Below are 13,980 nucleotides of genomic sequence, written 5' to 3' on the forward strand. Positions count from 1 at the left end.
TATTAATATGAAAATTTGAAAATTCATGCTGTTGAAGAAAAACATGTTTTCCTCCACCTACTGTCTAAAGTACTTACTTTACTCCCTGAAACCTAATACTAAAGTGTCACTTTCTCGCTCTCGGTAGTAAAAAACAGAAAAACTCCCTAGGGAGTAAAAGTGACTTCATTCAAATAACATGGGGAGCATCTCTATTTTGAAACTTACATTGTAATAGGTTAGAAGGTCTAAGCTCAGATGAGAAAGCATAATAGAGGTGTCTGTCATTGAGTCAACTGAATTCAATACCACAACCAGAAATTTGATTAACTCATGAAATATATGTTTGTATGATAATTATTATATTCTTAATATTAGTAGACGATAAAAATTTATACAATTTTTAAAATATTTTATTCTATTCAAAATACCAGCCAACAAATATTTTTGATCTGCAATTCAAATCTGAACCGCGTGATCTGGAGTGAGCCATTTTTGGTAGCTGCTCAGCTGATAAAATTGTTACAACTTTTGCCGATAGATAGCACAATCGGCAGTGCCAATCAGACGACCGGTTTTTAGGTTTTAGATTTGGGTTATGTTGTTAGGAATCATTGTCACCAATACGTAAGTTATTAGAATGATTTTATTTGCAGTTTCTATAAAAAAATGTAGATGGAGGAAAAATGTTGTGTACATCAAATGTTGTGTATTTGTGAAAAATACTTTTTCTCCCTCAGAAAAATTGCTGCCCTCGGCTTTGCCTCGGGCTTCAAACTTTTTCCCACAGGGAGAAAAAGTCATACTTTTCACTCTAGATATACAAATAACTATTGTTGAATATTTGTAGAACGTAATAAGTAAGTAAACTCACCAATTTGTTTCCAGAAAGCTTGATTTGTAATATTAGTGAAGTTTAATCAAAGTACATACTCTATAGCAATATTTTACAACTTTTTACACTTCTATTATATGGAACGCAAAATACGGTCATTTTGTCAATAACTTCACTATAAATACTAAAATAGCTCAAAACGAAAATTTCATTTTTTTATATTTGAGAAAGTGAGTAATATCGGTTGAATTTTGCATTTGAATAAGACATCATGTTTGATAAACGACTCACATCTATTCAAACAGTCGGACATGTCTTGTACACTATTTTTCAGTTTTTAATCCTTGCCTGATAATTCTGAAAGCCTCTAGAACTTCTTGATCTGACGGATTCTTCTCCTCAGGTAATCATCATCTTCATCATAGTCAGTTCAAAGAATTGAAATGTGTGTCAAAAGCAAGAATGGGAAAGTCCAGTCGTTCACCTGCCTGGTCTACAATAATGACAAGCTCTTGGAACTCAATTTCCAGTAACTTGCATTCAATTTCCGACATGTGTTTCACCCTCTATTGACTGTCTACCACTCTATCTTCTTCCTACCTGAATTGCCATTATTTTTAGTCTATTGACCTTTCTGCTGAAACTAAAGAATTCCTTGAAAATGACCGTCTGCTTCCTATACACACTACACTTTGTATGTTGAAGTCAAGAGAAAACTTTGTTGTTGAGAGGTCCGAAATTCGTTAAATAGAGGTAAATAAGCAGCAAAAACTCGAAAATGTCATGGGACCAGGTAAAAATTCGTTGTGTAGAGGATTTCGTTAAGTGGAGGTTCGTTATAGAGAGGTTCGACTGTATTTCTGGTTGGTTCTGTGTTGTATTTCATGCTCCAGAATTCATGCTTCAGTTCTATTCTTGTCTGGTCAAAACCCAGTAATGGAACGCAAAAAAGCACAATATGATTTCAGATGGAACAAAAAATGTGAGCCGTTTGATTCAGCAGTTGCAATTTGAAAACTCCATTTGGAAAAACACAGAGACATTTTCTGAAAGAAGTGCTTCAGGTCAGTGACAGAAGGCTTCAGTTGTCGGCGCTCCAAGCGACACTCAAAACAAGGCGCTCTTCACAAAAATCTCTTCCTCTTCTCTCTCTTTCTGACAACCCTTCTTTCCTTTTCTACCTCTTAAAACTCTTTCACTTTTATTTCTATTTTCTTTCCTCTCCATTTCTTCCTGCTAACTATATATTTCAACTTCTTTCTCCTCTCACTTTCTCCTGCTCTTTCCTTCCTATCTTTTTCACATCTATATTCCCCCTTCTTCCTCTTCCCACTCTCATAACGGAAAGGAAAGTAAAAATCTGTTGTGGCGCACTCACACAACTTTCCTTGCCGTTATGAAAATTGATCACCTGACGCTAGTGTTCACGCACATCTTAAGTCTACTATTGAAAAATCTGAGCCAGCTGTTGACAGTTTAATAACGCTGGAGACACACGAGGTCTGCTATCTCTTCATAATGGATGATTTAATAGAATCAACAGTTTGTAATATTATTGAATAATCACATTTTCTCGAATTTCAAGCTTATTTTCAAATTTAGGTGAAACCGTTACTGAACATTACTTGTAGAGATTTTCATTCTCAATCTTTTCCACTTAGTATTTTGTGTTTAAATTTTATCTGAAGCCTGATAATTGGAAATCTAAAATCAAAATTTGCATAGATGAGGGGGAGCTCCTGAAATTTTCACAGATATGGGACTTGTGGCAGTTGATATAGAACTTATCAATGAATATTCTAGGTATGAATTCAATCAAAATCGTTTTTTCAAGAAAATCGCAAAAAAACCCGTTTTTGACAAAATTTTTGCCATTTTAGCCGCCATCTTGAATTGAATTTGATCGGAATTCTTCGTGTCGGATCCTTATATTGTAAGGATCTTAAGTTCCAAATTTCAATTTATTCCGTTAAATGGGAGATGAAATATCGTGTACACAGACGCACATACACTCATACACACACACACACTCACACATACAGACCAATGCCCAAAACCACTTTTTTGGACTCGGGGGACCTTGAAACGTATAGACATTAGGAAATTGGGGTACCTTAATTTTTTTCGGAAAGCAATACTTTCCTATGGGCAAGGAAAGTAAAAATATTGAAGTACCTTATAGGAATAGTATAAAGTAATAATATAATAATATAATATTGAAGTAGTAATATTGAATAGTACCTTATAGAAATAGACACGGCCAGACATCGGTGTAATGCATGCAATGAATAAACCACTTGTCAGCTGATTGATTATGAATCATTCTATAGTCTGATTGATCCTATCTTCGAAGTAGATGATATATAATTATAGTGATATCAGAGAATGGAGGAATCCCTTTTCTTTTCATATTATCCTCAGTAAGCGAAACCTTGTGTATACATCGACGCGCAGTTGAAAATGGAATATTCCTGCCAAATCTCATCAAATTCGATCAACGCGTTTGGCCATACTCGCGTAACATACAGACAGACAAAAGCAGATCGAGTTGAGAGATAGACCTCACTACGTTCGGTCAATCAACTAGGGAGTATATCGATCGGTGGTGTTTCAACGAATTATTGTCGACTCTCGGAAAAAAGATATGAAATAATAGCCTTCCCACTTTCCCATTAACACAAGACCATAGAAGATTGATTGATTGATTTGATTGATTGAGTACTTTATTTATGTAGATTACAATATATACTGGCTTATACACTTATATACAATAGCTTACAATACAGCAAAATTATAGATGAATTTACATAATATAGACAAAGAAAATAATTATTGAACTGTATATGATATGAAAAAGCAATTTGTAATATAATAACTATAGATAATAATTATATTGTTCTGCATCTACATAATTTGGCGGAGCTTTGGACATATCAATGTCCATTCTTCGGAAAGAATATTGAAAATATCCTCCCCACTAACTCTCTACCAAAAAAAGAAGATGGAGATTTCATGAATGTATACCACAAAGAGAAGAATGTAATCAGGAAGCATGATATGAAGTGATATGAGGTGGAGATCTCGCTACAAAGCAACAGGGAGGTACAAAGACGGAGGAATCCAGAAATTTCAGAAAAGCTTCCTCGTCTCCTTCTTCTTCTTCTACTTCTTCTTCTTCTTCTTCTTCTTCTTCTTCTTCTTCTTCTTCTTCTTCTTCTTCTTCTTCTTCTTCTTCTTCTTCTTCTTCTTCTTCTTCTTCTTCTCTTCTTCTTCTTCTTCTTCTTCTTCTTCTTCTTCTTCTTCTTCTTCTTCTTCTTCTTCTTCTCTTCTCTTCTTCTTCTTCTTCTTCTTCTTCTTCTTCTTCTTCTTCTTCTTCTTCTCTTCTTCTTCTTCTTCTCTCTTCTTCTTCTCTTTTCTTCTTCTTCTTCTTCTCTCTTCTTCTTCTTCTCTTCTTCTTCTTCTTCTTTTCTTCTTCTCTTCTTCTTCTTCTTCTTCTCTCTTCTTCTTCTCTTTTCTTCTTCTTCTTCTTCTTCTTCTTCTTCTTCTTCTTCTTCTTCTTCTTCTTCTTCTTCTTCTTCTTCTTCTTCTTCTTCTTCTTCTTTTCTTCTTCTTCTTCTTCTTCTTCTTCTTCTTCTTCTTCTTCTTCTTCTTCTTCTCTTCTTCTTCTTCTTCTTCTTCTTCTTCTTCTTCTTCTTCTTCTTCTTCTTCTCTTTCTTCTTCTTCTTCTTCTTCTTCTTCTTCTTCTTCTTCTTCTTCTTCTTCTTCTTCTTCTTCTTCTTCTTCTTCTAAGCGAAAGCAACATGAGGCGAAATTAATTTCTATAAGGCTTCCAGGTAAATGAAAATTATGACTCATGCCGGCGTATTTTCGTCTCACTGATATCAGCCTGCTTTTCTTGTTCACCTGTAAAAAGTGAGAGGCGTATGAAAAGGATGTATGGAAAGACCACTCTCTCCATCCTACTTCATTTCAAGTTTATTTCGATTCATTTTGAAGAGAGAGACTGTAGTGAGTTCCACGTTATAATGGCAGTGGAGAACGACGTTGTCGATCCTCTGTCTTGTCAATGCCTACTATAGACGGTAGCTGATACAGGTTTATTGATGTAAAATATCAATCATATTTTTTATCAAGCAAAAATTATATTTTCCTACAGTTACCTTGAAAAGTAGCCATTCCTGCACTGATTACAGAACGCAAAGAATCACTTTTCCGCACTCCGCAAAAAATTTTCCTGCACTCCAGATTTGCAACATGGCAACACAAAATAGTTGGTGGGTTATATGGAGGATTAGTGCACGAAAACGAGAATTAAGTTGGTAACAATGACTGTGGTTAGATTTAGATGAGAATCATTTCAATGGCTACCCTACATTTATGATAAAATCCCAATCTAAGAATCCAAAACAAGAATAATGTTCATCTAAATCATAATTGAATAATCATCGTTTACGAATTCTTATAATTAATAATAAATAATAGTTTTTTTCTATTGATAGTTTTATTTCAACTGCAAGCAATGAGAAAAGTAGTAAATATACATTGTAAAATTCAAATTTTGAGGTTAAATGATTACCGTTTGATATCCATATAAATAAAAAAACATAAGAATACTACAATAAATATTCTCTGTTGTCTATGTTATTTTTATAAATATTTTTCAGTTTACTTTGAGCATTTTTCTCGGTAATTTGAGCAAAAGTCTAAATTTCTGAATCCTGTTTCTGTAGTTTTTAGCTGGATGAAACAAACTTAGGTACGATTCTTCCCACTAGATAGCGCGCTTGTCGGTTCAGCCATCTTGCAGCCAACCCAATCAGCTGTTGGCGTGTATTTTGAATGTGAATTTTTTGTTCTATCTGTATTTTTTCTGATACTTGAATGAATAAAAATGAGAACTTTGGCTGAGAATTTTCACCTTCAATTGGATTATCAATTATTAAATGAGTTAAGGTTGTTATTAATAACAGCATCACACACACAAACATTTGATGGATTTCAGCCATCATTCTACTCATAATTATCCACTTTTCATATCCATTGGTAACTGTAAGAAAAATTAAATGTGAAATATGTGCGCAAAGTTCCTCTGCTGCACTCAAGAAGCCATTTCGCCCGAGCTGTAGGCGAGGGCATAAACGTTTCTTTCGGTGCAGCAAACTGTCACTTTGCATACTAGTTGCACAAATAACTATTTCCAATAATTTTATAATGAATTTTAGTGATAAATTGAGATTGAATATTTTGTTATAATAAGAAAACAAAGATATTGTCGAATTTCACTAGAAATTAATTAAAAACTTCAAAACAGAACCATGGTTTCACGTAGTTAACCAACGCATATCAGCTGTACTGAGGAATGAGGATACAGAATTGATACAGAAAAATTGTAGTGAAATTCGACAATATCTTTGTTTTCTTATTATGGAGAGATTTCACAACATCACCTTCACTTCTACTAATTTTATTAAATATTTTGTTCATTAATTATTAATTCTACATTGATAAAGGACGATCTGGCAGCAGAGCAGAGCGAGAAAGAGATAGCGCAATCTGCTCTAGTTGAATGGTAGACAAGGATAGCAATACCATTGCCAAACAAACACTGCCATTATAACGTGGACTTCACCATAGCTTATATTCCTGGCACGCCTCACAGAGCACAGGCGTATAACAGGCGCGCGGTAATGCTTGCTACCAACCATTAATTGGGGTTTACATTCAATTGAAAGCGGAAATTGGCGGAGGAATACGACTGGGTTATGGAAGAGAAAGGTTGCTAGGTTATAGCAGGAGGGAGGCCATCTTGTTTGTAATGCAGGTACGGTTCTCGCGCCCGAATTGTATAGCTTAGAATGCGATAGGAATGGGCGGAATTTCATGTGCGGATAAATATGATAATACGTGCTTTAGACATTGGTATGTTGCCTGTTGAAGTGAGATGGTGCGAGAGGGCAAAACGGGGGTTCTGTTGGTAAAACATATTTATTTTGTAAGATTATAATAGGGGTGCAAACGCATCACTGAAACTAAGTTGAATGAATATTACAAACTTATATATATATGGCTTAGAAATTGGTATGTTATTGACCGAACGTAGTGAGGTCTATGTTTCAACTCGATTTGCTTTTGTCTGTCTGTCTGTAACGCGATTAACGGCCAAACGCATTGATAGAATTCGATGAGATTTGGTTGGAATATTCCTTTTTCAACTGCACGTCGATGTATATACAAGGTTTTTTGAAATTTCGCATTTTAAGGTGAATATGAGAAGAGAAGGAATCCTCCATACTCTGATATCACTATATATATATCATCTACTTTGAAGATAGGATCTTCAAAGTAGCTGACAAGTGGATTATTCCTTAATCATATGGGATACAAATTTAAACGTGAATTGAGTTTATTAATAATATCGGGGCACCGAGCTTCGCTCGTTATTCTTATTTTTTGATAAACAGAACACAATTCTCTAAAATTATCGTGTTTATATTTCACAGCTGCGTATGGATTTCGGGGATGCGATATTTTGATTTTCCACAGAATCACTCGCTAACTTTTTACTATCCACAGACGACGAAAGTCTCAGCTGTTTCAGCCAAGGATGGATTATCCTTTTAATGTCGTTCAGCTAGTTTTCCCAAGGATGATGAGACCTAGCAGCTGATTGCCTCTAGAAAGACTGTAATGAGACACTGCTTGGATTATTCGAGGCGAGGTTTCATTTTCACTATTTCATAATCATGTGGCTTGCAGTTGCTGAATTTTTCAATCATTCTGTATTTTGTTTTTGTTTGTCCCAGCTATTAATAGCCTATAGTGGCACACCATTCAGCCTCTATCCTTGTCTTTTAAACTCCTGAGAGGCCCAAAATACGTTTTACCGAGTACGTTTGACAATTAGAAAAAAAAATTCAATTATTTCTGAGAAACTTACCCACTTTCACCACCTAAGTATCTTCTGAAACAAAAAAGTTTCTTGCATGTCGAAAATGTCATGTTTTCTGCTCGAAATGTCTCGACATTGACGAACATAAACATTAATTGAAAAATAACTATATGTCGGATAAAAATTATCCAGACATCAATAGAAAGAAGACATTGTCCCCGTTAATTTGATGTAAAATTCACCACCTACGTATCTTCTGAAACAAAAAAGTTTCTTGCATGTCGAAAATGTCATGTTTTCTGCTCGAAATGTCTCGACATTGACGAACATAAACATTAATTGAAAAATAACTATATGTCGGATGAAAATTATCCAGACATCAATAGAAAGAAGACATTGTCCCCGTTAATTTGATGTAAAATTATCACGCATGACGACGCCCCATGATTCTGAGAGAAGTGATATTAAAAAAAAAAATTCCGCGATGTTTCCAATTTTATCATAAAAGTTGAATTCCCATTTAATCCCTATAACATGGATCTTTTCTAGCACTACTAGGATATCGGGGATGATATTCTACATCCAATTCTGACGTTGAATTGGAAATTTGAGAAAGTTGCAATTTTACACGAATTGGCAACCCTGTAATTTCTTGGGATGGAGGGCCAAGTCTCAACTTATTTTATACAAACTATAATTTCAACATCTTTTCCATTTATCCCTACTACCTCACTTTTTTCCAATTCTTAAAAGTTAATACTCTCTTTTTACTCCACTCGTTTTTCTCCAATACTTCACGGCCTCTTGTCTGGCTTCTCTCTCACATCCCTGCCCTCTCTCTTCCACTCTCTTTCTCTTTCTCTTTCTTATTCTCTTCCTTTTCCTTTCTCTTTCTCTTTCTTTTTCTACTCTCACTCTTACCCACCTGTCTCTCAAATCCTGCCGACAGTTCTTTCCTTGGAATTTATATTGGTTTTCCAATAGTACCTCACCGCTTGCCGTGCTCCAAACTTCTCCACCGCGCCAAGTCTTCGAATTTCGTTACATCACCTTCTCAAAAACCGCAGACGCTCGTTTTCCGACTTTTGTAGTGCTTCACTTGTAATTTCCGGCAGGGGAAATATTCTGGGAGTATTTTCTCCCACATTGTGAATGTCTACTGGTGTACTATGACAGCGGAAATTCGTTGAGTCAGGACAGTGTATGTCATGATACTAAAGTAAGTTCCAGGTTATAATGGCAGTGTTTGGTTAGCAATGGTATTGTGATATCCTTGTCTATCATTCAACAAAGCGGATAGCGCTATTTCTTTCTCTCTTTGCTCTGTTGTCAGATCGTCTTTCAACAATGTAGAATTGATAATTAACAAAATATTTCATCTTAATTATGAGAATTCATAATGAAATTATTGGAAAATATAATATCTTTCTTGATAAAAATAGATTATTTTAAACGAGAATGAACCGTTGATATTATATTAATAAACCTGTATCAGCTACCGTCTATATAATATATATCATATTTATATTTATTTAATATATTTTATTTATATTATAATATTTATTATTTATATATATTATAAGGCACTAGCCGTCAGACCCGCTTCGCTCGCCATATCCGTCTAGCCAGGGGGCCCCACCCCCTGGACCCCCGACTGGATCGTCCAAAAATGAGATCAGCGGGCTCGCTTTCATCAGAAAGTTAAAGTACTGAGAAAACGCAGAAAAGCTGAGAAAAACAGAGTTTGAGCGTATCTTTGATGAAATATCAGAATCACCTCATCAAAAACTTTATAGACTCTAGCTAAACCTCTGTACCAAATTTGAACATATTCTGTCTATTACTTGATGAAAGAACTGAAAAAACGCAAAAAACTGCTAATTTTGGGCGTATCTTTGGCGTTATTTCAAATTCCTCCCAACACAATATTATTAGACCCTAGCTTAGCTTCTGTACAAAATTTGAACAATTTCTGTTCATTTATTTTCGATAAATCAGAGAAAAAGCAAAAAAGAGCTGGAAAAAAGCTAATTGTGGGCGTATCTTTGACGTTATTGCAAATTCCTTCTAACACAACATTATCACGCCCTAGCTGTGCTCCTGTACTGAATTTGAACAATTTCTGTTCATTTATTTTCGATAAATCAGAGAAAAAGCAAAAAAGAGCTGGAAAAACGCTAATTTTGGGCGTATCTTTGACGTTATTTCAAATTCCTCCTACCACAATATTATTAGACCCTAGCTCAGCTTCTGTACTAAATTTGAACAATTTCTGTTCATTTTTTTCGATAAATCAGAGAAAAAGCAAAAAAGAGCTGGAAAAACGCTAATTTTGGGCGTATCTTTGACGTTATTTCAAATTCCTCCTACCACAATATTATTAGACCCTAGCTCAGCTTCTGTACTAAATTTGAACAATTTCTGTTCATTTATTTTCAATAAATCAGAGAAAAAGCAAAAAAAGAGCTGGAAAAACGCTAATTTTGGGCGTATCTTTGACGTTATCGCAAATTCCTTCTAACACAACATTATTACGCCCTAGCTGAGCTTCTGTACTAAATTTGAACAATTTCTGTTCATTTATTCTCGATAAATCAGAGAAAAAGCAAAAAAGAGCTGGAAAAACGCTATTTTTGGGCGTATCTTTGACGTTATTGCAAATTCCTTCTAACACAACATTATTACACCCTAGCTGAGCTCCTGTTCTGAATTTGAACAATTTCTGTTCATTTGTTTTCGATAAATCTGAGAAAACGCTGGAAAACGCAGATTTTGGGCGTATCTTTGGAAATTTATCCAATTCCGTTCTTAGTGCGCCTCTAGAGGGCCAATTGAACATTCCTACCAAATTTGACCGTTTTTGATCCGGTAGATTTTTAGTTCTGCGAGTGAGTGAGTGAGTCAGTCAGTGAGTGCCATTTCGCTGTTATATAAATTGACAAGACAGATGATCGACAACGTTGTTCTTCTATCTTTCTCCACTGCCATTATAACGTGGACCCCACTATAATAATGCTAATGCTAAGATTGTAAAATTTCATAATTTTTCCTATAATTTTCATAAAACTTATTTTGATACCAAGGATCTTGCCACATCTATTGCCTTGTTCTTGTGGCTCAGACAGTTGATGAACCTTTGAACAATTTGTGCTGATGATACATTGGAGATCCAGCCACTATCTGGTAACTGAATTTATTTCCAAATACAAAAAATATTTTTACAAACAAAATATTCATTAAATTACAATAGTTTTTGGCGTGACTGGAAGAAGAAGCCTTGAGCTCCAGCCACGAGTTCTAAAAATAAGAAATACATTTTTTAATCAATAACAGCAGTACAAATGATACAATTCTGTTGATATATGGTAATAATCTATGGATGTTAAATTTTATCAATAGTAAAGTACTTGATAAACAAAATATAGATACACAGAAAAATAATATAAAAATTTTCAAGCTCTAATAATTTTTATACAATTAATATTGCCAAAAATTGTTGATTTAGCCAACTCAATTCTCAATTTTAAAATAATAGTTCTGTTTTACCCAAGATCTTATTAATCTCAATTGGTTTTTGTTATTTTATCCTTAATAAAGTCTTCCTGAATTTTATTTATTAGTTTATTACTCTGATATTCAAATTGGTGTTTACTAGATGTTAATGCAGTAAAGTTAATATTGAATCTAATTGTATTTATCTTCTATTATCACCCTCATTTTTATTAATTTCAGAGCTATACTTGATTGACTCGTATATTATAATATCTCATTCAGGAGAATACCATCAGGTATGATTTCTTTGCAGTAATAATATTGTGGATAAATAATATTTTCCGATGAAACTCCAAGAGTTGGACGTGGTTATTGAACCATATTTTCTGATATAAGTTATGGCATAGAGAAACAATAGTGTAAAGAGATATACCATGGTATAGGGCGTTTATGTCGCAACTTTTACTGTTATCTCAAGCCGATAGTCCACGTAGTTTTTTTCCCGTGAAGCTGTGTGACGCTGGTAGTCTCTCATATTGTGCCGTTCATCCACACAGTAAAAATCGACAGTAATCGGCTTGAGATAACAGTAAAAGTTGCGACATAAACGCCCTATACCATGGGATATCTACTTATGCTATTGTTTCTCTATGGTGTGTTGGGATTTATAATCTTGAAATCCCAATTTAGAAATATCCACTACTACTTTGGCCTATTTTTATTGAATAAATTTAAATTAGTTCCATATTTGTATATTTTAAAAGGTTCATTGTATTTTGTAATTGCTCCGAATAACTCAATCAATCAATAGGCCTAAGTTACACATGTGGTGGTGATGGATTATGCAGGAAAATTTGGCAATATAATATAATTATTGATCAACTCACCGATATATAGTCCTCTTAAAACCGGTCGACACAATACGACAGCGACATATATGTGTTATATCTATCCTTCACATATGAAGCACGTTCAGTTCTCAGCACATCATCATACGGCACGATCCGACACACACCCAAAAAACGATAAGATTTTTTCTTTCACCGCACTTCCGAGATGTGACGTCACACTCAATTGCCAAATTAAGGAAGGAAATAGGATAGGTGATGAATGGAGTTTGATATTTTATTTTATTTCGAATTACTTTGATTTTTTAATAATTTGGAAATATTATAATCTGTAGAATATTTTTGTTTTTTGGCTGATCGATCTATCAGCTGTATGGAAGGAGCGCTTTCTGTTATCGGAAATAGGAGATAATGAACTCAGAGATTGGCGCCTACTTTCAAAATTCTTTTGATTTAGGCTGTTTCTATTTTTATTGGAAAATATGCCGTGACAGGTGCTACTTCTTTCTAGTCTATTGCTGAGATTGTAGCATTTCATAATTCCTCCTATAATTTTCATGAAACTTATTTAGATACCAAGGATCTTGCCACATCTATATAGTTCTGAGAAGTAATAATATTGTGGGAGAATAATATTTTCCGATGAAACTCCGTGAAGTTAGTGTTATTGTATCATATTTTCTGATATAAGTTATGGGTAGACGAATAATTGGAACCATTTTTCAATCTGTTCTCAACAGAAGTTTCATTCCAGAAACTAATATCGCCTCTGGCATAAGTTTCTTGTTTGAAGTTCTCTGTAGATCAGGGAGGCATCAATTTTTTATCATTCTGAGGGTCCAGTGCACCATCTAATTATCATATTATTATCTTGAACAAGAATCATCTTTTAAAATGTTGCCATTCATAGTGAATCCACATAGAATAATTGTTTTGCAATGTTCTTGTCTTTTTTACATAGATTTTATTTTTTCAGGAACTGTTTGGAGAAAAATGTCACCAATCACACTAGTCTTCCTGTTGGCATCTTGGTTACACTGCTGTTCAGCCAATTCAAGTGAGTAGATAAAACTATTCTGAATCTTCATAATATTATATGCTATTTGATATATATAAATTCGTGATAGAATCCATCATTTTAATCATATTTTTATCATTTCTCATTTCCTCTTAATGATAAGGAGAAGAAGTGAAGAAGAATATTTCAGTTGTTCTATGCACTTTCTGGAAATTCATCAATAGAACTTATAATGATTATACTGAGGGTGATGTCCACATAAGCTCTCATGCTTGTGCAAGGGTAATGAGTGAGAGGGGAATGATAATGAGAGACGACGACTTTGATTGGTTCCTGTGGAATTAAATCATGATTGAAATTTAATTTGTACACAATGGTATTTGCATTAATCAATACGTTTCCAAGAGAGTGTCCAATATTTTTACTTTCCTTGCCCTACTACCATAGGTAAGGAAAGTATTGCTTTCCAAAAAAATTAAGGTACCCAAATTTCAAGTTTTCTATACGTTTCAAGGTCCCCTGAGTCCAAAAACATGATTTTTGGGTGTTGTTCTGTGTGTGTGTGTATGTGTGTGTGTGTCTGTGTGTGTGTGTGTGTGTGTGTGTGTGTGTGTGTGTGTGTGGTGTGTGTGTGTGTGTGTGGTGTGTGTGTGTGTGTGTGTGTGTGTGTGTGGTGTGTGTGTGTGTGGTGTGTGTGTGTGTGTGTGTGTGTGTGTGTGTGTTGGAACAAGGTATAATACGGGGAGACAATCAAGTATACACAGCACATTAAGGGGAGGTGTGTACACTAAGGGGAGACCCCGTAGTGTCACTGCTCAATTTTAGTAAAAATCACTTCTACATGCTTAAAATCATGTAAAAACGTAATAAAAAAAAATCTCCCCATTTTGTTAGTACTCCACCTAATTGGGATACACTC

The 13,980-nt window shown here is 34.6% G+C and overlaps 1 protein-coding gene across 1 annotated transcript in view; it reads left to right on the top strand.

Annotated features, from left to right (window-relative positions):
* Window positions 1–13,980, top strand: part of LOC111051614 — a 101,323-nt gene that overhangs the window by 21,179 nt on the left and 66,164 nt on the right. The window contains exon 2 of the mRNA XM_022338156.2: window positions 13,020–13,100. Within this exon, the coding sequence (XP_022193848.2) occupies window positions 13,037–13,100 (64 nt within the window). The 5' untranslated portion in view covers window positions 13,020–13,036. The remainder of the gene's footprint in view (window positions 1–13,019; window positions 13,101–13,980) is intronic.

Source organism: Nilaparvata lugens, chromosome 5 (genome assembly GCF_014356525.2).
Source record: "Nilaparvata lugens isolate BPH chromosome 5, ASM1435652v1, whole genome shotgun sequence".
Lineage (NCBI taxonomy): Eukaryota > Metazoa > Arthropoda > Insecta > Hemiptera > Delphacidae > Nilaparvata > Nilaparvata lugens.